Consider the following 26284-nt stretch of genomic DNA (forward strand, 5'->3'; position numbering starts at 1 on the left):
ACTGTTTAATTGGAGGAATGCATGCATCTTTCCAACTGAAAAAGAGTGCAGCTGTAGCTACTACTTGAAGACACTGAACTCCACCTCAGAAAAAATCTGAGCAGCTACATCATACAATTCAATTGTGCATTTTCCACAACACGAGCACAAAAGTATAAACTGATTCACAGACACAATTAGGGAAGTGATGACCAACCAATGTGCACAATATTGTGACTGATGAGACCAAAACTGGCTGTGTAAAATTATGATGCATTGTAAAGTCATTTTTAAAGACAACCTTGAAGATGGATCTGACAAATGTTCTTTAAAGCCAGACAAATGCCATTATTATAAAGTAAAATGCATTGTAACTAAAACGTACTTTAATACATTCATTCATTTTCAGACTCACTTATCCTCACAAGGGTCACTAAACTCATACCTAGGAGCAATTTAGAGTGTCAATCCCGCCTACTATGCATATTTTGGGAATTTAGGAGGTAATCTGAGTACCGGGAGAAAACCCTAGCAGGCCTGGAGAGAACCTCCAAACTTTAGTGTCAATTTAAATTTGTGACTGTCGCCTAACTTCTCAAAGCAATGAAACTATTTTTTAATCAGTGCATCTGCACATAATAGAACAGCAGATGGCTACAATCACGTTATGAAATTTGTTGCTGCAGTACTTTTTGTACAGCAGCCTTTTTCAAGTTTTAGGCAGATGAAGAGGAGTAGGATACTCTTGTCAGTGGATATTGAATTGGATTGGATGACTTTATTTATGCCGTATTCGTGAAATTTCATAGTGTTAGTATTCTGTATTTTTTTCTAACTTCTGTTCTAATTTTTACTACAGGTTGTAGTTTCTTTTTCTTGGTTTATTTAGACAATAGCGATTGAAACACATGCAACTGTCATCTGCAGAACTTATGAGAAACAGCATGTATCACAGTAGGCTATCCACTGAAAAAAATAATAATATTGTAATATGTTCATTCAATGAAACATATACGTGTTGTAATTATATCCTACTTCAATCTGTACCACAAAACTGGCCTTTTGAGGGTAATCCGCCTACACCCCGATCAATTTTACCAATATCACATTGGCCTAGCAGTATAATGTAAAACCTCAGTTAATTTACATAGAAATGGTAAGTTTGGATGAAATTTCCAACACTAAATTTTCACTGAGCCATAGGAATAACCATCACTCATCCCTAGGGTCGTCGAAACAGGCTGTGGACATAGAGGCATGCCTACATTCATCTTTTTATTCTGACCCAACTGTGCTATTAATCAACACAAAAGCAAGCAATGTCCATACTGACCTGCAACATCAATCAATATTTAATAAATCAGGATTAAGGAAGGTGCATTTTGCAAGAACTAAAGATGGAAAAAAAGTGTCAATGACTATCTGTAGACAGCGACATGTATTTATCCCCTTGGGGACCAAACACCATTACATTTTGTAGTTATAATCTATATATTGTTTCTAAGATCTATAAGAATAGATCTAAGAAAAGATCTAAAAGATAAGACTAATTTACATTCTAGAATGATGTGATAAAAATATTTAATCCAATATAATTCAAAATATATTTTAGAATCATTCTAATTTTAAAGGTACAACAATGCTGTTTGCCATGTGCATATATTGCATAAACTTGCCCTTGACTCTATGAACGTATTCCTGAAATCGACCACTTGTTTTTTTCCCCCCAAACTCTTAACTTCTACTCTGCCATAACTAAAGAACTCTCATTATTTTCTTTCTCCTCCGTTGATTGGATTCATGCTCAAGTTTGCTCATGTTATTTTATAATGAAACCCTCCCTCACCATGATCTATTTTACTGTAAGCCTGGGGACGAGATGAGATGCTAGGGCAAAATGGAGAAGCGATGAAAGAGGAGAAGATGATGAAAAACATGTGAGAAGGAAGATATGAAGGGGGATGTGTTACAATTTCCTGAACACATTTAGAAAAAAAAGAGACAGGCCTAACAATATAGATGGATGGTGTTTCTGTGTGAAATGTGTGTACAAAAACTACAGTTCTTATATGAAATGTCTAATTAAAATAGGCATCTCGGCAAGACAGGAAATTTAACAAATTCTTGCACATACACACTAAGAATGTTTATTTAAATACACTTTCAAGCCAATTAAAGTTGTTCCAGAACACTCTCTGAATTCTATTGTACAATAAAAGAAAAGGGTGAATGGTTAAAGGAGGAGAATGTTTCAACCCTACTGTAATCCAAAACTGTCAATAAAATTAGGATTAAAATGCTGTATAAATGCTGTATATAATGCTGTTAAAATGTATGTATTCTGAATGTTTTTTTCCCCACCTTTCAGCAGCTCTCAGTGATGCATAAACTCACATTAAGCTGACTAAGGTACTTAACAAGTTGCAATTTATCACTTTTAAACCTTACTGCAGACATCCCATGAAAGCGGTGTCTATAAATCATTAATCAGCTGTTTTGAAGAAAAAAAAGTTATAATTTCCTGCAACTAGCCATGTGATAACAGAATGTGAAATGGTTTCTTTGTTTTTATAAGAAACTAAAGTACAAATGATGAGAAAAAAACAATGACTGCCACGTTCTTTGGTGGTCGAATATTTTTAACAGAATATTTTGTTAACATTTGTTGCATGGAAAGAAACAGCATGATTTACCTGTTGTTTGATGAAAATTTAAAGTGTGGTAGATTGCACATTTGCTCATTAAGGGCCTGAGTTTTCTTTTAGATAACGGTGGGTGAGAACATTAAACCCAGTGTCCTGTCAGACTAGCATACATTCTCAGAGGAGTATACCCATGTGTTTATACATTAATTTTCATACATTGAATGAAAATCATGGTGAAATAAACAACCATTCACATTTACAATGATGTGTATATATATTGTAGAGAATGTTGAAATTAACATTAGTGCTATTAGTGGGTAAGTATAGGTATTACAAACTCATGCAAAAAAAGAAAATATATTGAAACCCAGCTAAGAATTGGTCAGAGTCAAGATTTTATCATGCTCCTTTGAATTTGAGTTAGTGGTTTCTCTCGCTGGTTAACATTAAAATAAAATATACGTCATATTTTAGTAGTATATTTCATGTGTTACACTGGCTTTTTATTTCCAAGGTGTCTGCAATCACAATTGGAAGAGTCATCTTTTATCTTAACGTCCTTTGTGCATCATTGGGTTTGTGAATATTAATAATACCCATAGAAATCTGAGAAGATAACCTAATTTCCGAACTATCACTAATTACTTGATGATAAGATGGTCTGGCATAACTCCAACAATGCCACATGTGCTGGATGATAATTTGCCATCAAAATAATGATTAGTGCCCCCCGCGAACCTTGTGAAGATAAGCGATTTAGAAAATGAAAGAATTAAAAAATAGAGATTGGAAATACCACAGCTGCACTAATTGATATAAGTATATTCAGTGGGTTTTGAGTCAAACAGGCTTCACATTGTTCAATGAATGAAAATTAATACTTTATATACTACCATTTTATTAGTTTTGATACCACATCTCGCATTGCCAGTTTTAAACTGCAAATTTTTATCTTTAGTATAAAACAAAAAATGCTGAACGAAATCAACATATTAGGTATCAATCAATGTACTATTATCAATGTAATATTATTTTTTTATGTTTTTATTCAAAAGAACTTTCCTACTGTGTAATTTCGGCAAAAGATCAAGCCAAATGAGTGGGGCTGTGCAATACACCTGCGGCATATTAGTTGCACCCAGTATTTAAGGACAACTGTCCCAGTCAGCTGATCATCGGACTATTCTTTTGATGACCGCTGTGTTTCCAACACTCGTTCCGAGTTCTCCTGCCTTCATTCGGTTCTACTTTACGTTGTGATTATTTTGGTAATTTGCATCATTAGTTTACTCGCCGACTCGGTCGTACTGCTTTTGGTTGTACCTATTATCGGCATAGAATTTGTGACTTGGCTCTCCCCAAGCCCGAGTTGATTTTCTCTGGGTACTACGGCTTCTTGCCACATTCCAAAAACATGCAAAGTAGGCTGATTCAACACTTAAAATTGCCCATAGGTATGAATGAGTGTAAATGGTTGTCTGTGTACTCGTGCCCTGCAATCGGGTGGCCACCAATTCAGCAGGATAGGCTTCAGCACCCCCCACGATCATTGTGAGGATTAAGTGGTTTTGCAAATGGACCCATTCTTCTACGGCTTGCCGTTCATACCAAGAGCAAATTTCAATTTACACTCATTGTAAGTTATCTCTTGTAAAATGCTCATTCACTGCAAAGATGGCTTTGGGTGGGCATATGAAAATCCTTGAGAGGGTAAGAAATAAAAGTTGTTTCCCAATCGTCCTTTTGCAGTAAAAGAACCTGCATCTTTATCCCTCTCCTGGCACCATGTTGATTTTTAGAGGGTCAATGAGGGGTAAATGGTAAAATGCAGCATACCAACTGTTACAATAAGTGGAGGGCAGGAATATTTATGTAAAATATGTGTTGCCCTTTGTGTGTTTAGTCTCATGCTGTGTTAAAGGCATAGGGGCAAAAACCTTTTAGAATGGAAAATATAGGGATTTGTTAAGGCTAAAAGGCAGACTATTTCGATATTGTATTTCATTAGGCCGCAGACTGAAAATGTTCTGAGCCACCACTTGAACCTCAGAATCTCAAGTTGCCAATCAGCTGACCTGAGGCACAGAGCACAGAATGAGGATGGACAAGTACTGTGGTACTCGGCCATTTAAAGGTTTTAAAAAACCTTACAAATGTACAGGCAGGTCAGTGAAAGGAGGTGATGTGGTACCTCTTTAATGAGTTAAAAGGTGAGCAATGAAATACTGGCTGACTCCAAAATAATGTGCCTTACACTAATCCAGCTAACGCATGGTTTTCCTCTCTGAAACGCTGGTGTAGCATTATGATTTTATTGTTCAACCAGTACAAAAACAACAAACAACTCAAACAGCAAATGTAAGCCATATAATCGCAGAGAAGACTATTTTAAGCTTGATCTGGTTTATATTCATCTAAAAACTTGGGAGGATCTTTTACATAACGACCAAATCTTTTAACAGCAATTAAAATCATATAACATAAAGATTTGCCTCTTCTTTTTTAATAATTCTGGCTGCGGTGCATCGTTAGGTTAGAAAAAAACAATAAGACAGGATATATAAGTAGAAATAGTAGAACCAAGACACTGGAAATGGTCTTTCAGTGCACACCAAAGGACAGACATACAATTCCTAACATCGACTGAATATTGGAGGTGCAGTGGCCCAGCTGCTATATATAGAATTGACCAAGATAAGTAATTGCAAAGTATGAACGCCACAGAGACCCACACAACACACAAAAACGCTGGCAGGCAAAATATAACAATAAGTGTTAGAAAAAGGTTGTAACTCGAGAAATAAAATTAACAGTATGGCATTTTCCAATAGTCCACCATGTGAATGTGTTCCATTATTGCTGACACTCAACAGCAGACCAGCAAACACCATGTGGAGTGTGGTAAATAGGGTATTAAAAGGTTTCATTGCACCCTGTAGCGCCAGCAAGAACAGCATGGCTACACACTCCTTAAACTACACATTGTGTTGTGTCTTTCTCTTAAGGTCTTTTAGGGGTGTGATTCGCAAGGTTGAGAGAATATTCTCTGAAGAGCATAGCATATAGCGCTAAAGGAGTCCCGGATAATGGAAGGTTTCAGTTAACACCACCCGTGGTTTACAGCTTTTGGGTTTTTTCTTCTACAGGTTTTGAATAGTTTGTAAGTCCAAGTTTTACATAGTGCTCACATTTTCAGATTCCTGATGGTTGTGTATTATAAGCACATATATATCTTAAACACACATTGAATATATAGTATAAAAGACAGTAGAATTAAAAGAAGTTAAAGCATCGGATATTTTTACCACCTTTTTAGTGAAGTCCATGGCTTTGAGGATGGAAAGGTTGAGTGTCTCCAGTGAGGCCAGGACTCCCTCATAGTCCCCCATGTGCTTGGCAAAGTAATCTTAACACAAATAGGCATGTAGATAACATTAATACTGTCCTTTCATTAAAAACAATGTTATTTTTTACTTAATATGTCAGTGTTACAGTGACCAAACCAACTGGTCCACATACTTTGTGCATCAAAAATGACATAACAATTGAAAGAACGAGGAATTCCTAACTATTCCACAAAGGGCCGAAACGAGTGCACATTTTCATTCTAAAACAATTTAATTAGACAGACAAGTTTTGACAAGACAACGATGACCAGAAGAGAGGGAACACAAGTGAAATCAATGTGGAATCACACGGACAAGTAACACAAAAGGAAATCCCTAAGCATATTTAAATAAAATATAAAATTAATAAATAAACAAACCCCAAAGGAACTCAAACCTACCACCATCATCCGAAACTACTTAAATTCACACCCATTGAATATGTTATCTGTGCCTATACACTTAATGATGTGGAGTGACTAAGTAAAGATGTTTAAAAAACACCAATTACTTGCTTAATATACCTTCACCTATCAATTGTTTAAGAGTGTTTATCTAAAGGTCACAATATTCTTCACATGGCTTTAGGTGGAAAATATTTGGAACTGCTGATCCTCTGTATTTGCCTAGGATCAAATGTTCTTTTTATGTGTGTGCAGGAGTTCTTGTGTGCGGATTATACTTACCACAAAGTTCCTTTGTGTCAACATTACTATCACATCACAGCGGATCGCAGGAGTGGTAAGGGTAAGAAGGAAAGAAGGACAAGAAAAGGATCAGAAATAGGATTTCACATGCAACTAACAATGCAAACACACACTTGGCGAGAGTCCGATCTACTTCATTTTTTGTCTGCTGGGGCAGGAAAAGATGTGATTAACAAAAATGAGGCATGGATGGAGAGATAAAAAAAGAAGAATTAATGCCAAGCAGAAGACTGGCAAATAGTAACTGATGACTGGGCATTGGATGAGATGGATAGAAAGTCCCCATCTGTTCAGCTCCTGAATGATTGTTCAGTAAATAATACAAATGCAATGAAATGCTTGAAAAATTAAATTACTTTTTCCATTCCTATTTCACAGAGAATGAAGCCCCTCAGATAAGCAAATAATATAAATCTATCCTTCACCAAATTGGATTCAGGTGTTGTCTCTGAGTAGCACAAGGTCTGAATGGCGTTTACCAAAGGCCATTTTAACAACAGCTGAAAAATATTTATACAATAATTAATACTTAAATTATATAGAACGCTTAGTAGGTCTGGAAATTATCCAGACATAGCCATGGAGTCGGTCAATAAATTTGGATATGTGATGAGCTTTGTTGATGCGGATGATAATGAATGTTTCCTCACAGTTGTGGGCCAAGACAGACAAAGTCAAAATCTGTCCTCATAGAGTTTGGAAATGTGACTTAATAAAGTACAGCATTCAAGTTGTTCATTTTCAGAGATTTGAACTCAAAGTGAAGCTCGTTATGTTCCAGTTGGACTATTGGGTATAGCAAAAAGCCATGGGTCTGAATACAGCAAAAAGCCTGAGAGTGATACACTTTCAAGGATTTCAGTAAAAAGAAGTTGATGTCATTTCTAAACTCATGTAAATTTAGCTGACAATGGCAGCTCTGCAAGAAGATTAATGTAGCGATACACTGCCCTTTCAAAACTCAAGATGAGTGGCCATGTATCAAACCGGGTGTGACATCATATCACTCCACTTTTGAATCCACTCATTTTAAGAGAGGGTTGACATGCAAAGTTGATTGCAACCAACTGCCAAACATAGATGACAATCTTTAACCATTTTGACCTGTCATAGGCATTTAATAATTGCAAACAAATTGGAATTCCAAAATAACTTCATTGTTATTTTTTAATTACAGATTGGAGAACTGAAGATGCCCTTGTGATGGAGTGGTTCACTCGCTTGACTTCAGTCTAGGCCAACATGGGCAAACTACGGCCCACGGGCCATATAGGGTCCATTAGGCTTCTTAATCCGGCCCGCCAACGTTTTCGAAATGATAGGAAAAATCAATTACCTCATTAATTTCCCTTTCCCCTCCAATACCCTCATTTCCTCAATAGATGGTGTACTAGCCTAGACCTTTGGCACTGGCAAAAAAGAGAGAACAACAACACAGTTCCCACTGAAATGTGAGTTTCTCTACTGCATGGGTGTCACTCGATGTGGTTCGCGGGCTGCTTTAACGTCAACTTGATTTCACGTGGGCCGGACCATTTTATATATAATATTTAGATTTTTTTTAATTTTTATGAATGGATTAAAAGAACTGGATTAAGAGCTCAGAATATTCAGTTTTTTATAGATCTAAAACAATGTTTATTTTAGCTTTTTTAAATATATTTTTATATTTTACAAAATGATTTTTGAACTGAAAACAGAAAAAATGTATTAAAAATGACAATGATTGATTTAAAAGAGGGGAAATCAGGAAATTTAATATACATCTATACTCTTCATTCTAATTTGATCCTAAAACAGAAAGTCGGCACTCATGATTTACTTTCCTGGGCCACACAAAATGATCCGGCGGGCCAGATTTGTCCCCCGGGCCGCCACTTTGACACCTGTGCTCTACTGTGTTAAAAATAGCAACTTGCACATGTACGCACAGCAGCAGTACAGTAGCATAATTAGCATGCAGCTCATCACTCAATTTAAAGACTGCTTTCTTTCGTTCAATGATATGTTCTTAATGTTGAAAGTAAATTTGAAAAAAAAAATCACCAACAATTGTCTTTTTTCTTACATTTCAATCCCCAGGTTTGATCAATTACATTGCGTGTCCAAATGCCTCTGGCCCGGCCCTCTGTCAAATTTTAGCATCCAATCTTGCCAGCAAGTCGAAAAGTTTGCCCACTCCTGATCAAGGCAGTCGTTTTGAGTCGACGGATTGTTTGTCTTTGTATTCCCTACGGCTGACTGGCAACCACTCTAGCTAGGGTGTGGTCTGTCTTTTGCCTGAAGTCAGCTGGGATAGGCTCCAGCAAGCCCCGCTACCCTTGCAGGGATGCACAGTATAGAAGAAGGATGAAAAAAAAAGTTTGGAGGACTAAAACAGGCATAAAAGAATAGCCCCAATTGTCATATGTGGCCCTCAGACCATAGTTTACCCATGTCTAAGAGTGTAATTTCAGATTTGATGTACTTGTGGTAATCAAAACTGTTGTTGTCTTTACATGGCAACACACTATTGTGTCGGTGTCAAGCACCATTGAATATATTGCATATTTCTTAACTGCACCCGCCCAGGTGTTGAGTTATATATATATATAATGTGAAAACAGGCAATATCATTAGTCTGAATTGCTTTTTCTCAAACTGCCACTAAAATAATAACTTGGTCGTGGTTAATACTATTGCATATATATCATTAAATATAATTGAACTTTAACAACAATAGAAATTGCTTTTGGTTCTCCCTGGCTACATTATACACTACACTTCTTTTTTAAGGATATGTAAATTATCAAAACCGATGGTGATTACTCAGCTCCCTGTACACTTCTCCTGATTGCAAAATATATCGGCCTGATTGGTACATACAATGATTTAATGAGAGCCAGCCAAGGAAGGTCTTCATGGCGCATCTACAATTGACTGATTAATGACTGGAAAATAACAGTGGAAACCAAGATGATGAGAAGATTTCATAGTTTCCTGACATTAACAATTGCCCCCAAAAAAATGTTCAATTACAATGAATGAATTTAAATTGATTGTTGTGTTTATTATAAGGAGATGAAGATTAAACTATACTGAAATATTTACTATGATTGGAATTTGGAAATTTGAGATTGATACAAATCCATCATCTTCGTGATAGGTATTATTTTGTTGTTCACTTAACCAGGATGCTCTACTTTTCACCCTTGCAAAGTAAATCTAATTACGTGTGAGACGCGACTGGCGTCAGGCAGAACGTGATGCCGCCAGAACGGTTTTAACATCTGGAAATGTAAGGTGTGGCGTGAGAATAACCCGATATGCGCAAGTAAAATAATAATAATCGGACATAGGCTTTGTCACCATCATTGACACGACAAAAGCCGAATTGTCATCATATGTATGATGAAATTGGTAAACTGGAGAGCCATGAGTCGCTGCACCTGTGTGCGCCACCATCTTGGATGTAAGGTAAAAATGCTGAGTTGGCAAGAGTTCACAACTCCAAATGTCGTATTTGTGCTCACCTTGTGTTATCAGAGTCGATAGTATGAAATAACTTTTCCAGCTCTTCCTCATTCAGCGTGCCATCAGAGAAAAAAGCCTGGAATTCATCTAGAGAGAGTTTACCATCATCTGGTGGACACAGAAACACATTGATCACATATATTAGTATTGCTGACATATTCAGAATAGTAGTTTTCAATTTGATTGCAAGGATTTCTATTTATTCTGTTTTTCTTTTGCAGCAGCTCAGCAATCAGGCAAACCTATATCTTGCTCAGTTTAATTATGATGAAATAGTAAAAAGTAGTAAAGAACCCTTGCATAGGTTACATTCGAGAAGCTGTATCACACAAACAACTCTCCCAACCCCCCCAAATATACAGTACTTAAAAAAAAAAAACACACATATATATATATATATATATATATATATATATATATATATATATATATATATATATATATATATATATATATATATATATATATATATATATATATATATATATATATATATATATATATATATATATATATATATATATATATATATATATATATATATATATATATATATATATACACATACATACATACACACATATATATACACATATATATACACATACACATATCTTTAACCGTTTCCTCATTAAATAAAAAATACAGAGGAAATTGCAGTCATAATGGTCCAGACAGTACTGTAGTTTCTTTAAAATCACATTTGCTTTTTTTCTATTCCTAGCGATCCATTAAAAGCTTTTCTCTGCGTGGTGGACTGAAGCGAGGGATGTTTTTTTTTCCTGGTTTCACTGCTCATATGACTGATTGTCTCACCACATGATGCAGAGCTAGATATCAAATATTCATTTCCATGCCCTCAAAGTGTGCTTGTCCTTGAGTGTGCTTCACTGGATACAGGTTGAACTGTGGGGCCACTGCATCACAACTAAAAAAAAAAAAAAAACACGAAGCCTGCAGCCGCAGAGAGAGTAAAACACAATTGTGGTATTAAAAAAGTGGGCTTCTATCCTTCCTCCTTTGTTTACTGGTTTCAAATATATCCGAGAGCATCTAATTCCAAAAAAAGAAAGAAATAAAATTGGCCTTATCACAACATGTTTAATAGTTAGTGTTGGGCAGTACAGTAGCTGAGCTACTCAGTTGGGAGGGTGTTTCTCTGTTCACGTAATTCCGGATTGCACACAAAAGTGACAATATTTCTGCCCCAGGTAATATTAAACCCTCAATGTCTCTCTCTTCCATTTGACACCAAGTTACTTCCCTTGACAGTGCAGAAAATGTCCCACAATTGTCTGTTAAATAAACTGAGGAAAAAGGAAATCGCACAGTTGGAGACTAGAGAAAGGGACAGAGATTTGCACATTTTGTTAATCCCATGGTCCGACCATAACAAATTCTTATGTTTGAAGTCTTCTTAAAGCATTTGCACATTTAATATTTACTATGCAACTGCCCAGTAATCCCTTCTTAATGTTAACAACAACATGAAGGATATACAAGTTACTATATACATTTTTTTTATGTTAACACAAGTCACACGCCAAGGTAGTCTGCACATTTAATTTAACAAGCATCAACCATCAACATAGCAGAAAATAGGAGTTTGTTGTATGTCAACCATAGAATAAACTGGCATGAGTGTTTTGAAAGGGAAGCTTGTGCTTGCAATGAGGGACAAGAGATTTTCCTCACTGCAGTGTTGCATTTTGTTAATTATACATCTAAAGATTGGACATAGTACTATGTCTATGTTGATGTTGGTATGCATTAAATTGCTGTTTTATGTGATTGGTGCTCTGAATTACCAATACAGGGCTGACATTATCAATTCTTTTGGTATCATTTTTCATATATTTATTATTGATTATTTGAACTGATAATTGAGTACCTCCCAAAATATATACATACAGTGATCCTTCACCTCGTGGCTTCAGATTTCACAGCTTCACTACATCGCAGATTTGTTTGGGGGGAAAAAAAGTTCATAAAAATGTGAAAATCCACACCAAAGACACTCCCCAGTCTTCCACTTGCCACTGAGAAAATGGTGGAATACAGAAGACTTAGCACTGAAGAAAAAAATGGGGGGAAGCGGGCGGTGAAATCCGAAAATAAAGCTTTCTGAGCAGCTGGGTGCTGCTGTGAGGGTGGATTTTTATCAGAAATGTGAGCCCCCTGCGACCTTACCCCGTGGTGCTTACTTGAAAATAAAACTTGCTCGGCAAATTGGGCGTCAGAGAGCAACAGCGAAGGGGTTTTTATTTTTATTTTTTTATAGAAATCCCCCCCTATTGGCCTTGTCCAAAAATAGAGCACTTTGGCCAGCGAGGATGGCAGGACGTCGAGGCGGAGAAACGTGGAAGTTGAGATTCCATTTAAGCCCGGTAGTGGGTTTGATCTCATTGCACTTATCCAAAAATAAAGCTCCTTGATGGCTAATTTATGGTTGGATGGCACGGAGGACCGAAATGGAAGTTTAATTTCCTGGGCAGTCGGCCGGCGATTCGACGGCCCATGCCCGCGGCGTCGGCGGCCCGTGCAAGTTGTTTCTTTTCATTTATTTATAATTGTGAAGATATATCATAACAAAACCATCTTAATATTTCAGGTCATCTATGCATAGATTTTGGATGTGTTTTTAAGAAGGTATTATCAAGAACAATGAAATGGTAATTTTATCAATTATTTTGTTTTGCATGGAAAGAAACAAAAAGAGGAATATATGGGAATGCTGCAAGATATCTCAATTGTATGCATTCATTAATCTCATGTACCAGTTATCCTCACAAGGGTTGCAGAGCTACTAGAGCCAATCCCATCTAACTATGGGCGTTAGGTAGGGTAGAACCTAAATGGATTTCCAGAAAACTGCCAGGCAGAATCAAACAGTTTCAATCACACATTCATAGCTTTGGAATTATTCCAACAAGAACAAGGGGAAGAAAATGAATTTTTTTTTTTTGTTCTGATCTGTTACGTCATGCACAATTAGTTTCGTCTCCTGGGCCTCGGGGAAAACTTGTCTGATTGAGATAATATATTTAATAAAAAAATGAATAACGGAGAAAAAAACAGCAAGAATGATGATTTGAGATGCTTTTACACATGGCCCAATTTGATGCTGGTTGGTTCCCAGTATCAGGACTGCCTTTCCAATTCTGTCTGCACTGAGCTACTATATTTAATCTGATTTAAATATTTCTAACTTGACCCTCCAAGGTACTGCAGTTAAGCATCACTGAGAGCCTGGCACTGGTGTTTATTTTAGCAGTGACCCAATTTACTGTTACGTACAAGAAAGCCCACTAAATATACTTGGAAATTGGCCAATGAAGGAGAAGAAGCACGACAGTAAATGTTGTAAGAGGTGTCTGGCTGCAGTTGTGTCCTGTGAGACCACATATACTGGAGTCAGGCAGCATCCACTCACAGTCCTCAATAATAAATAGTTCAACCAGCCTACTGTGCAGTTTTTGGGATGTGGGAGGAAAGTGGAGAACCCGGAGAAATCCCACGCAAGTACTGAGAGAACATGCTAAAGTCCACACAGGATGATCCAGACTTGGAATCAAACTCTCAGAACTGTGAAACCAACTTGCTAACAACTTTATACCAGACCAGCCATTGTTTGTTGATATTATATTTAGTTTTGCTAACTTGCTGAACTGTTTGGTCCCAGGGAGAAAAATGCTAAAAGCCACTTTTTTGTGAGCTGTTACAGGCTTATTTGATACAGGCTATTAGCCGAATTGGCAATAATGTATAGCTTAATGCTTTAAATTGGTTATTGGCCTGTGTATTGAAACTATGTCCGATTATTATTATCAATATTTGAATATATTAAAGAACGAATGCTAAGCTTGTCTCAACACTAAAGATTTCAACTTGAGATCAATACTCGAAAATATACTTTATATGCTATCCCATTTTGGATAGATATATTCACCCACTGGGTCCCTTCAATACAAATATAAAAATAATAATAATAATAATAATAATAATAATAATAAAAATGAACAACGGAGGAAAATGCAAAAACCTCCTTTACATATTACATTACTATCAAGAGCATCACAAAATCAAACTGTACTTAATATTGGTAATTAATTTGTAGAAGAAAACCTCATGCAGCCAAAACATGATGGTTCACTGTAGTAAATTTTGGTGCTCCGAATACTACAAACAGTAGCCACACACAATCATCTTACATATTTTAAAATTATGTTTGAGTAAGTGCTAAATTATATACAAAATAGTTTGTGATGTTTGTGTTCCTGGGAGGATGTGGTGATTTTTTAGGGAGAACAGAAAGAAGCTGAATGATCTGTTACAATAATTTGTTGCAAAAATTGAGTTCTTCGCACACACACATCCCGACACAAAAACAATATGTGATAGACAAGACCAGTTAATAAGGTAGAGACAAGGGGGATTTTGTTTTGAATACGAGTTTGAGCAATGTAAGACAAAGATATGAAGTGGATGAACTATCGTACACACGTACAGCGAGAGTAAGACGGTGCTGTCCTCTTTCTGAAAGCAGGGTCACTTCCCCCTTCCTGTTGCTATGACAACCCATCATGCAGAGCCCCAAATCTAAAGCCTTGACAGCATAAGGGAGGTAAGAAGATGTTGTTGGAGGGAGGGGGGGGAACAAAAATCAACAATGAGAAAAAAAAACTATCACATATGTTCACTCTAAAACAGAAATTGTTATATATTATCACAATGAGAATTGGGACCTCTGCCTCCTTAACATACACATGCAACTAACTACCTGCACTACAGTAGCATTGTACACATTCTGCTTTACATTTATAATCTGTATCAGGCGAGTGGTTTGCACATCCACATCACACTGCAAAGATCATAGATTCAAATCCATTCATCAACCTGAGGGTTTCCCCCATCAAATCCAAAAAAATATATACATGTTATTTTCACATTAAAATCCTGTTAAAAAATAATAAATTTCTTACTCTAAAAATGACCCTTTTCTGTCCTCTCCTCAACAATGACTGTAAACCTAAAATCCCGCCATTTCCCTATTACTGCCACCTATAGGTGAGATCTTTTGCCCGAGCCCGAAACCCGACCCGACCTGAAATTCGGGTCAAGTCGGGTCTGAAATATTAATCATTACTTCAGGTTCAGGTCTTCTCTCTCGTTGCAAAATAAAAAAGGAAAAATAATTTTAAAAAATACTAAAAGGATACATGGTCTCTCTCGCTGACTTTTAAAAAAAAATAGATCAATGTTTATAAAAACGTATACTAAAATGATGTGTGGAATCCAAGGAATACTATATATACACAATAAAAATATTGGATTTTTTGATAAAACAGAGAAGGCGCTGTGATGTCATTATAATTGGAGGCAAAGCCATAGAGACATCGCATACTCTGGGCACGTCACAGGAACTCTGCGGGAAGTTAATGATAAACTAACCATGCACCGGTACCGCTAAGTGTGAATTTTGGAAGAGCTCAAATTGATTGTTGCTAAAGAAACTTGCATTGGCTGAGATGAATGTATAGTCAATGTGGCGCTTTGCTCTCATACGAGAGCAATTAAACTATAACCTAGACGGTGAGCAGTTGAATTTGTCAAAACATCCATATCTTTCATCCAAAATTGGGGCACTTTGAAAATTTTTAAATGTCTAGTTATGTCTAGTTTTTTTTAGAACCGTGGATGAAACTAGCAAATTTATAAATAAAATACTGCTCAATTTACAAAAAAAAAATCCAAGTTACAAAACTGGTTGTAGAACCAATTAATTTCGAAGGTAGAGGTACCACTAAATACTGGAGTTCGCCCATCTTTAAATCAGGAATTGTTTACGGTGTGTCTTGGAGGGCTCTAAAAGACTTAGACAGAGTTCACAAAATTCTTAATCGGGCTAAAACACACTATGGTGAGTTCAGGTTTATCTAAATTATGAACTTTATTTTCAGGTACAACACTAGTTAGGCCCAATGTGAGTTGACATCGAAAACAGCTACTGCCACAGTTAGGTTAAGAGGCATAAACGGGAGTGAAAATCAAACACATTAGAACATAGTCCAGGAAAGGTCAGCTTTTGAATATACATCTTAATTACTGCATTTTTGAGTATAGCTATCCAGCAGCTAAGTCAGTGGGTCAGATCACCTGTCTTATGACTTTTTAAAGGGCAAAATGTTAAAGCTACTCGTTTTGAGCAAAGAAACTACCACCATTGATTTTAACATTCAATAAACCATTTCCCTACAACAAGTTGAACTTTAACCATAATACAATTATTCTTTGTGATCATGTCTAATTGGCTCAGTGAAAGATACGTTCCTGTGTAAACAACCTGCGTGGGTCTGCCTTTCTAAATGTAGAGATAAGCCACACTCAACGATAACCCTTCGCTTAACTATTATCTATTTTGTAGCACAGTGGAAAGTAGAATAATGAGTAATCATCATCAATCTGCTGGCTGAACATAATCATGCGATGAGAGCAGTGTGACAACATAGAAAATTGCACAGCAGATTTACTGGGTGGAGATTGAGTTTTATACGCAGGGTCATGAGGAACTTTATTGATGTGTGAGTGCTTGTTTTGGGGGAGATGAGTGTATTTTTTCTGGTAATGAGTTGTCGTATGTGATGGCGGATAATTGCAGTATTTTAATGTTGAGTTAAAGAGGATGTATTTCAACGCCTGCCTTGACTGCACATCTAACTATCTGAAACCGACTGGCAGCCTCCCCTGCTCCCTCAAGGGATGTCTCATTTGCACAAATGGTTTTATGGTTCCTGTTAACAGCCAGACACACTACTTCACCTGCAAAGTATTGACTGCCATTGCATACAGTAGTGCTTTTTAATGCAGCGTGATGGTGTTTATTGGCAGATTATAAAATGGCAGTTTGTAAAACCAGGTCAGTATACCATGTCGTATAAAACTTGTAATTGTTGTTTACATGGTGAAACGGTAGATAAATGAACAGTAAAGGACGCCCAATTTGTACAACTGGATATGAATTTGTAGTTTACTGTTCCGAGTGCTCCTACCACCACATCCGCTCTGTTGGCTCTTTACACTCTTGGTACTTCTCCACCTTCTCATATTCCCTCCTCTTGCTGCTGGCGTAACCTGGGATTGGCACAATTTTTATTCTCTTGTGCTTGTTGTCCAACAGCACAATGTTCATTTGGTTTGCCTGCAGCTGTTTGTCAATTTGTGGTCCAAAGTACTTTCTCCTTGTTGTTCTCAGCATTAACCACCAGATTGGGAGAGTGGCTCCAGCAGAGCATAGGAATAAAATATGAATTCTGATTCCAAAAGAGTGCCTGATGTGCTCTAGAAATGGTCAATGCGACAGTGCAAATTTGAACTTGTGGATTACACCAACCAACCATCCCACAAAGGCGAGTGGAATGTTTTACATATAAAGCTCATAACAATATGCATATTAAAAAAAGAGAGTTAGGGTCACAATTTGTTAAAATATTTTGATGACCTATTTGTATTGCTGACCAATGGTAAATGACTATTCTGCCTTGAGCTGACTGTGGTAGATTCATTCATTTATTCATTCATTTTCCGTACAGTTCATCCTCATAAGTACTGCTGGAACCTGTCCCAGCTAACTATAGGCACCTGGTGGGTTACATTTTAAATTGGTGGCCAGCCAATCACAGGGCACAATGAGACAAACAACCATTCATTTTCACTCTCATATCTAGAGGCAATTTCGAGTGTTCAACCTGCCTACCGGCGGCTTGGTGGATGAGGGGTTAGCAAATCGGCCTCACCGTGGGGGACAAATTCAGGTGGGTCCACCTATGTGGAGCTTGCATGTTTTCCCTAGTCCTGCGTAGGTTTTCTCCGGGTAGTTCGTTTTCCTCCCACATTCCAAAGACATGCATGGTAGGCTGATTGGACACTCTAATTTGCCCCTAGTTATGAGTGTGAATGGTTGTTTGTGTCCTTGTGCCCAGCAATTGGCTGGCCACCAGTTCAGAAGTGTTCTCTGCCTCTGGCCCGAAGTCAGCTGGGATAGGCTCAACCGGAGGATAAAGTGGTTCAGAAAATGAGATGAGAACCAGCCTATCAAGCATATTTTGGGGTGTGAGCCGGAGTACCCAGATACATTTACAGAAGCTTGGAGAGAACATGCAAACTCTACAGAAGAAGCTCTGAAATTGAGATGGAACCCTTGATCTCAGAAATGTGTGGCCGACACACTAATCACCCGCCCACCGGGTCACCAATGTAGAAATGATCTTTTGAAATTGTTTAGGACTTAGAAATTCAGCAAGGGTTTCAAAGCAAACTTTTTAAACTGGCTAGAAACATTCAAACATGCTTAAACTTGAGCTATGACTGATGTTTGACTATGCCAGATGGTGAATATGAAAATAAGTCCAGGTAATAATATGGCATCAACTGAGGGCTTAGATTTGAGGCACAGCTCCTGGAGGAGAAATGTAATATAAAATTTGAATGTCAATAAGATTACAGTGATTAACCAAAATAGACTTTCCTCATTTGTTTTTTTAAAGGTCACAGTTTTACTAAAACACCTAACCAATTCCATTAAAATACATATTTTTCTTTGGTTGTTTTGTTATTGGCATCAGCTAATGCGTAAAAACTAGACAAAGTTGTCTTCCTTTGACTTTTTTGTCGATGTAACAGTAGATTTATTGAGCTACAACTCAAAATTCCTCACCATTGAAAGGTCTTTGCATTACTGCTTCATTTTAACGGTTTATTAAAAAAATCTTTTTTCATTATTTCTGGATATATATATATATATATATATATATATATATATATATATATATATATATATATATATATATATATATATATATATATATATATATATATATATATATATATATATATATATATATATATATATATATATATATATATATATATATATATATATATATATATATATATATATATATATATAAACATTTCCATACACATTTCATATTAAAATGTGATATACAAATGTTTAAAGGATTTATGGTGTAGTAAAGAAGATTGTTAAGCGAATTATGCTAATTCAATATCAAATAGACGGAAAATCCGGGTTACAAAACTAATTAGGGAAAAAAATAATAATACAGGTAGTACTCTACTTTGTGTGTGTGTATTGCACAACACAAAAAAACACTTGGTGTGAGTTAATTACTTGTTACATGAACAACAAACAGATTAAGACACACCCAACAAGGACGTGGCACTAATGATGGCATGTAAATGTCATGCCTGAAGTACCCCTGGCACTTTCATCTCATAACAGAAATGCCCCCCACTCTTCTAAAAATACACACTGCGGTGTGCAAAGCTTTTAACCAGACAACACACATTCACTGCTGACTAGAAGCCTCCAACCGTTAACTCATTAGGATAGAAGTGGGGAATCGACAGCTGCAGCCAGATTCTCTTCTTAGATGGAGAACAAAAACTGAGGGGCTTCTGATCATCAAGGACTGCTTCAACCAATGTATCTTAGCTCACCATGGCAACCCTCCTCTTGTGACACAAACACCCCTTGGTTTTTAAGCTCTAGAGCAGATATTTCCTATTATACCTCTGATACTTCAAGCAGTATGATTTTTGTACACTCCTCAGAGTCTGTCAGAGCTGCTTCAACAGAAAACCTTGTAGAAGTGAAACCCCACAACAATTGTCCAACGACCAACCAAACAACCAACCAAGTGGTTCCCAAAAGTTATGCAGGAAGTGTTAACAAAATGTATAATTAGACAAGTAACTACTGAGCTTTTCCCAAACATGGGCATTCGTTACAGCAACTTTGTCTTGTTTTCATTAAAAGCAGACTATAACATAGTGTAACTATGCCTTTCCTGTATTCTCACTCTCTTTCTACTGTGACAATGACATTTCCAGAATACGGGATGAATAAAGTTGTCCAATCTAATCCAAATCTTTTGTTGAAAAACTTTGAAAAACAATGACGTGACAATATTGAATTAAAATCATAACGTGGATGTCTGTAACAAAATATTAGTACCTGTTTTCATCTGAGAAGACGGAAATGGTACATAGTTTCTGTCATGAGTTCACAAGTGTGGCAATTATTGTTCGTCGAATTATATCACCAGATTTGGTGGTGTCACTCATGTAATATACTGCCTCATTCCATCACTGGTGATTCATAAACGGGGCTTGGTAGTCGGAAACAGCACAATTATAGTTGGTCATATTTAAAATATGACCATCTTGGGGACCACAAACAAACAAATTTGGTGGTAACAATACCTTACAACAAATCTGAAGTGGCATCTGAAAGTTCACAATGCTGATATTCAAATGTAATTTTAAAAAATCTTCTACAAACCATTTCTTTCAGTAAATACTCAATTCTCATTTCAATAGGGATTTTGCACATTTTTGGTGTAAATGGGTTTAGGCAAGTATTTAAGCTTTCTTTGCACTCCTAACTTCATGACAAAACTGTTTGTCATGTTTAATAACAGCACTTCTTAAAAATCTTAAAAATGCATTTGGACTGTCTAAATGTTTACTCACCTGTCAATGACAATCAAATTTGTTGGAACCTTTATTTCAAAAACCTTTGAATTGTTACAGATTAAAACATTCTGAGAATATGCCGAAAAAAAGCTAGATGAATAGTATTTGTTGACATAAACTAGAGAAAGACAAACACATTTTGAAAAGACAAAAATATGACTAATAGGTATTTTTGGCCAAAAGACAGACACTAAGACGAAAAGTGAAAGGGCTACCAAAATCAACCCTGGTGCAAAATTAACTATATATTTTTTAATTTTTCCATAATGACTGCTTACAAACACAGAACCATAAGTACTTAAGTGTTATGGGCAATGTTAGTTTCTTATAATAAGCTAATTGCTTGAAAACTCATTAAAAAATACTGTTAAAAGGAGAGGCTTGACAGAGCATCACCACTTGATACACAGCATCCGGTAATGACTATGAATTTCTGACTTTGTCCTAATTTTCAACAATGTTTTCAGAAGTTACAATTTAATTTTACATTTAAGCTTGTCCAATTACTGTTCTTCCTTTAAACAAAAGTGGAAGGCATATTACAATGTGTTGTAATTGGTATTGTACAGATAGTACAATAGTCAAAATGGGTCCTCGGTACTGTGCTAAAATTTTGTCATGCTTACCAGTATAAACAAACAGCTGGCTGTGTACTGATAATGAGATGAAATGTTCAATGTATCATCAGGTGGTCTCCTATCACTTGGAATTCATTGTAAGGCGAATACCTGTTCAGTGGAATCGTGCCAAGCAACTATCCCTATTGGCCTGTTCAGGATCAATTAGAGCTGGACAACAGCCTCTCCTATTCAAATGGTGAAGAGGCTTTTCTTATGCTCAAGAAAATCGAGCAAACATGCCAGAAGAATGTCATCACTTTGGAAAATAATTCATCATAGAAACTCCAGCGAGTATACAACAGTGAGATACTATGCGAATTATGGTCTGAAAGCAAGATAGATGGGAGGGTTAACACGTTTCATATCTAGGCCTTCCGCCCCAACTTTTATGCCCCAGCAATGTAAGTGTCGGTGTTTATTAAGGAACACAAAACAATTAATTCCTTCATTTCAGTGCCACTTATCCAAACAAGGGTTGTAGGGGTGCTTAAGCCTATGCTAGCTCATTATGAGCACAAGGTAGACTACCTCCTAAAATAGTTGCCAACCAATTGCAAGACACAATGACAAACAAGGATTATGTTCAATCAGCCTATGATGCCTGGTTTATTAAGATGTGGGAGGAAGCCGGTAACCTGGCACATCAGAATGATTGTTCGCCTTTATCATTCCGGGCAAGAACCAATTGAGAATTAGATGGACCACGATTCTTCTCATTCACATTCGTGAAAACATTGTTTCCACTCAAAAAAAAGATCTTTGCATTATTTGCTCTTTTAATGAAGATATTAAGTTTACTTAGAATAAAATTGAAAACTTAATCTATCTTCAAGAGCAGCTTCACATTTTGACATTGAGTTTAACCAGATAGTTGCTTCCTGGTCATGCCTGCAGTTTCCAACTCTCTCTTCTAATTGGTCATCAGATGGCCACCGAATGCTTAGACCAGGGATTGGTAAAGGATTTGTAAACTATTCCACAAAGCCTTTGTGGAATAGTTTACAAATCCTTTACCAACCCTTGGCATCCACAGCAGCCCTTTGTTACAAAGGGCTGCTGTGGATGCCGGTTTGTGTTCCAACCGATCCATCACATACATCTTAACCATTAAGAATTCTGCATAAGAAGCACTTGACCGCAATCCACTTATAGGACACTATATTGGTGAAAAGATGTCCTCCTGATTGGATGGAAGTAAAACCTGCACCCACTACGGAATAGTCTGCCCACATTTGGGTGAGACAGTCGAGGTTGGGTATGTCGGATGAATGAACCCAATACTTCAATTTAGTATTCATTTTTACTTTGAGTTTACAGCACCTTCAAGAAATTGTGTTTTCACTAAACAAAAAAAGTAAAGATGTTAATGTTGAGACTTTGAGTATTAAGAAAAGAGTATTTACAAATATTAATAAAAAGGTATGTATGATGTTGAGGTGTTATGTCATTGCTTTGTTGCTACCAAACCAGGAAGCAGCTGTTTGCTGTCAGGGGCATGTAATTCTGTCCAATCTTGACAGCAAAGATAAACAAGCTTCCTGAAAACCTGTCCGCTTACTGTCATTATGCCAAACATAATCATGACGATAAGCAGAAAGCGGATGAATCACAGGACAGGGAAGGGCAAAGAATTAAAAACTCATCCACTGATTGAAATTGTCAAAATAATCTTCTTTGATATATGCTGCAGTCAATATGTATCAGGATAAGATCTGCCATTCATTTTCATTTATCAGTTATCATCAAGGGTCACGGGGGGTGCTGGAGCCTGTCCCAGCCAACTATGGGCACCAGGTGAGGGACACCCTGAATTGATGGCCAGCCAATTGCAGGGCACAAGGAGAAAGACAACCATTCACGCAATCACTCATACCTAGGAGCAATTTAGTGTCCAACCAGCCTACTGTGCATGTTTTGGGGATTTGGAAGGAAACGGATAGTTAGCTGGGCTAGGCTCCAGCACCCTCCATCACCCTTGTGCCGATAAGGAGTTCGGAAAATGAATGAATGATGAGTGATATGGAAACTCAATCACAATACGATTCTTATAGTCCCCTCGAATACATTTTTGATCATTTGGTGAGAGATTTACAAAATTAAGTAGAGCATCATTTCACATTGAATTAAGATAATTCTTTAAACAACGTTAAACACTAGCCACTATAAACTATTTATAAATGACAAAAATAAGGGAGAGCATGAAAAAAAAGCCCTTTGAAAAACACATTTATTGAAAACAAGTTAACTGATAAGACAATTGCACAAAAAAATGCACAAAAAACCTGTTAAAACCAGAATAAAAAGTTGGACTGAAGAATGAGTAGCTCCACCATTCCGCTTCAAAAATGTGTTTGGACATGCCTGTTGCGAGTGCTTGCCGGTTGCGATTGGGAACATTTTTCCTAGTGGTGAAGATGGCTTTACAAACTGTCTAGAACTGAAGGTCATTCATATAAATGTCCATCCCTGTCCATCCCTTAATTTTCCTTATGGGATTCAAATCAGGTCGCCTGGCGATGGGAGTGGTTTTCATGTCGGCCTCACAGCTCTGGGGACCTGGGTTCAAATCGGGGTCAGTCCACTTGTGTTGACTTTGCACGTTTGCTCTGGGCCTGTGTGGGTTTTCCCTGGGTACTCCGGTTTCCGCCCACATTCCAAAAAACATTCATGGTAGGCTGATTGGACACTTTAAATTGCCTCTAGGTATGAATGTGCATGAATGGTTGTCTGTCACCTCGTGCCCAGCGATCGGCTGGACATCGATTCAGGGTGTCCCTTACCTCTGGCCTGAAGTCGGCTGGGATAAGCTCCAGCACCCCCGTGACTTTAATGAGGATAAAGCAGTTCAGAAAATGAATGAAGGACTGGATTAAAATCAGGGGAACGTCCACGATCCAAAAGACTGATCGCAAGCATTGCAAACTGCAGCATTGTCCTGTTAAAAAATTCAGCTGTGATCACAGAAATGAGGGACGCCCGCTGCAACTTCTGCACTTAAGCAGCTGCTGTTGACGACCCTGAGACAGCAGTGACAAAGCACCTCAGATCATGAAGGCCCACAATCACTATTTCGGGTAGAAAAGATCTCCAGTGGGATCTCCCTGTCATGCCAGTAAGAGTTCAAGCCATCTGGACCATAACAGAATTAAACTTTTTTTTTCACCTTTCAAATGCCCCTTTTTGGAAAAGTTTCACAGACAGATTTGTGGTATTGAAAAGAAAAATACATATACTACTACTATTTACTAAAACCTAAATATATATTTTCCTCTTTTCCTGCATCATAGGCAGCTACAAAACACCTCAAATTTGAATAAATTCCTTTAACTAAAGATTAAGCAAGGGTAAGTAGCTCCCTGCTCCAGCTTCCACATCACCCCGCAGAGAATAAGTGAATAATAAGTAGGGAATAAATGGAATGGGATTTTAGTATGAATGTAATAGCAAATTGAAATCAAAATAGTGACAAATGTAGGGCTTTATAAAAATCCTCTTTAACTTGTCAAAATACACCTGCTCTTTGTATGGTGGTTCTACAAGGAAAAAAAACCTTTAGACTACAGTAGGCGCTGCCAATTGAATATTTAATCGTTCTGGGCTACTGCATCACAGCCCTTGCAGCATAGCAATGCCTTTAAAGTGTGATTACTCCACACAAATGCACAAGCACTCACACGCTCCTTTAAAGATAAAAGTCACGCAAACAAGCTTGAATACATTGATGCATTAAGCTTCGACTGTATTACAGACTAGCACAAATAAAATGTGCCTACTGATGCAGGTGCATTTGCTGAAAACAGGGATGCACATTTATACATTCAAATTAAAGTACGATTGGCCAAGGGTTTCTTTAACAATAAATGTGAAGTCAATCTGTCCAATGAATCATGTTTTCCTTTTTTTTTTTTAAAGGCTTGCTTCCATGCACATCCCTTTGTGTCACTCCTCACAATACGCACCGTTCTCTCTTTCCTTGTGCCTCTCATTAAAACAGTTCCCTGGTCTTCTCCCAAGAGAGGAAGGTTAAAATTAGCTCCTCGTCAACTTGAGCTCGCTGGTTTCTTTCCTTTCCTTTCCAGATTACTTTGCATACATCTAAGTTTTCTTACAATAACCATCTTTCCTACAGTTCTAAAACCCTACTCTTTTAACGCTTTTTTTCTCCATCAGTAGAAGAGAATAGGAGTAGTATGGACCAATTCAAATCACAAAAGGGTTGTAAGAATGGTCTGTATTCAGATCAGCTGGTTTAGAGAAGACAGTGGTATTGTCTGACGACTTTGAGTAAAGTAAATTAGATGTGCTTGTTACCCTGTTTTCTTACAAATGTGGATTTTTTTGCCCCCCAATTACTACCGTCACAAAAGACACACACAATGGTGTACATACTCAGTTGCTGTCCAGCAGCAGGTGATACACATTTTTCACCGAGATGAGATGGGATTTTTTTCCTCTATATGACAGTATAGAAAATGCATGAATATGTTTGGATTTCCTTTGCGAGTCTGTCAGTCTTCTATATTGCGCTTGATCTCTCGAGCTCTTTGTTCAAAGCACGGATCTGACTCACATACAGCAAACCAGCTTTTTATTGGACCAGAGTGCAACAATAAACTCAAAGGAATGCAAAGAAGAAAATTAAGAATTACATTTATTTCTGCATTTTTGTATATACAGTAAAAGGTCAACTTTAATTTGCATTTTTTTCAAATTAATCTAAATTATCTCTTCTATTCAATTGAATTTACAATTAGCATTGTAGTCATTTGTATGACAATTTTGGTGGCAATAACTCAATCAATTGTTAGAGAGTGTCAGGCGCAGCCTGCTGCTGCTTCTCCCACTCTCGTTTGTCCCACCTGCCCTGCCGTTGTGTT

At 37.1% G+C, this 26284-nt stretch overlaps 1 protein-coding gene across 1 annotated transcript in view; it reads right to left on the reverse strand.

Moving 5' to 3' along the window:
• The window catches only part of necab2 (N-terminal EF-hand calcium binding protein 2), a 69237-nt gene that overhangs the window by 34335 nt on the left and 8618 nt on the right, over positions 1 to 26284 (reverse strand). The window contains exons 3-5 of the mRNA XM_077710535.1: positions 10230 to 10338; positions 6697 to 6722; positions 5933 to 6030 (exon numbers count right to left, since the gene is read on the reverse strand). Coding sequence (XP_077566661.1) covers positions 5933 to 6030; positions 6697 to 6722; positions 10230 to 10338 — 233 coding nt within the window. The remainder of the gene's footprint in view (positions 1 to 5932; positions 6031 to 6696; positions 6723 to 10229; positions 10339 to 26284) is intronic.

This window comes from Stigmatopora nigra, chromosome 2 (genome assembly GCF_051989575.1).
Source record: "Stigmatopora nigra isolate UIUO_SnigA chromosome 2, RoL_Snig_1.1, whole genome shotgun sequence".
In the NCBI taxonomy this organism is placed as follows: Eukaryota; Metazoa; Chordata; class Actinopteri; order Syngnathiformes; family Syngnathidae; genus Stigmatopora; species Stigmatopora nigra.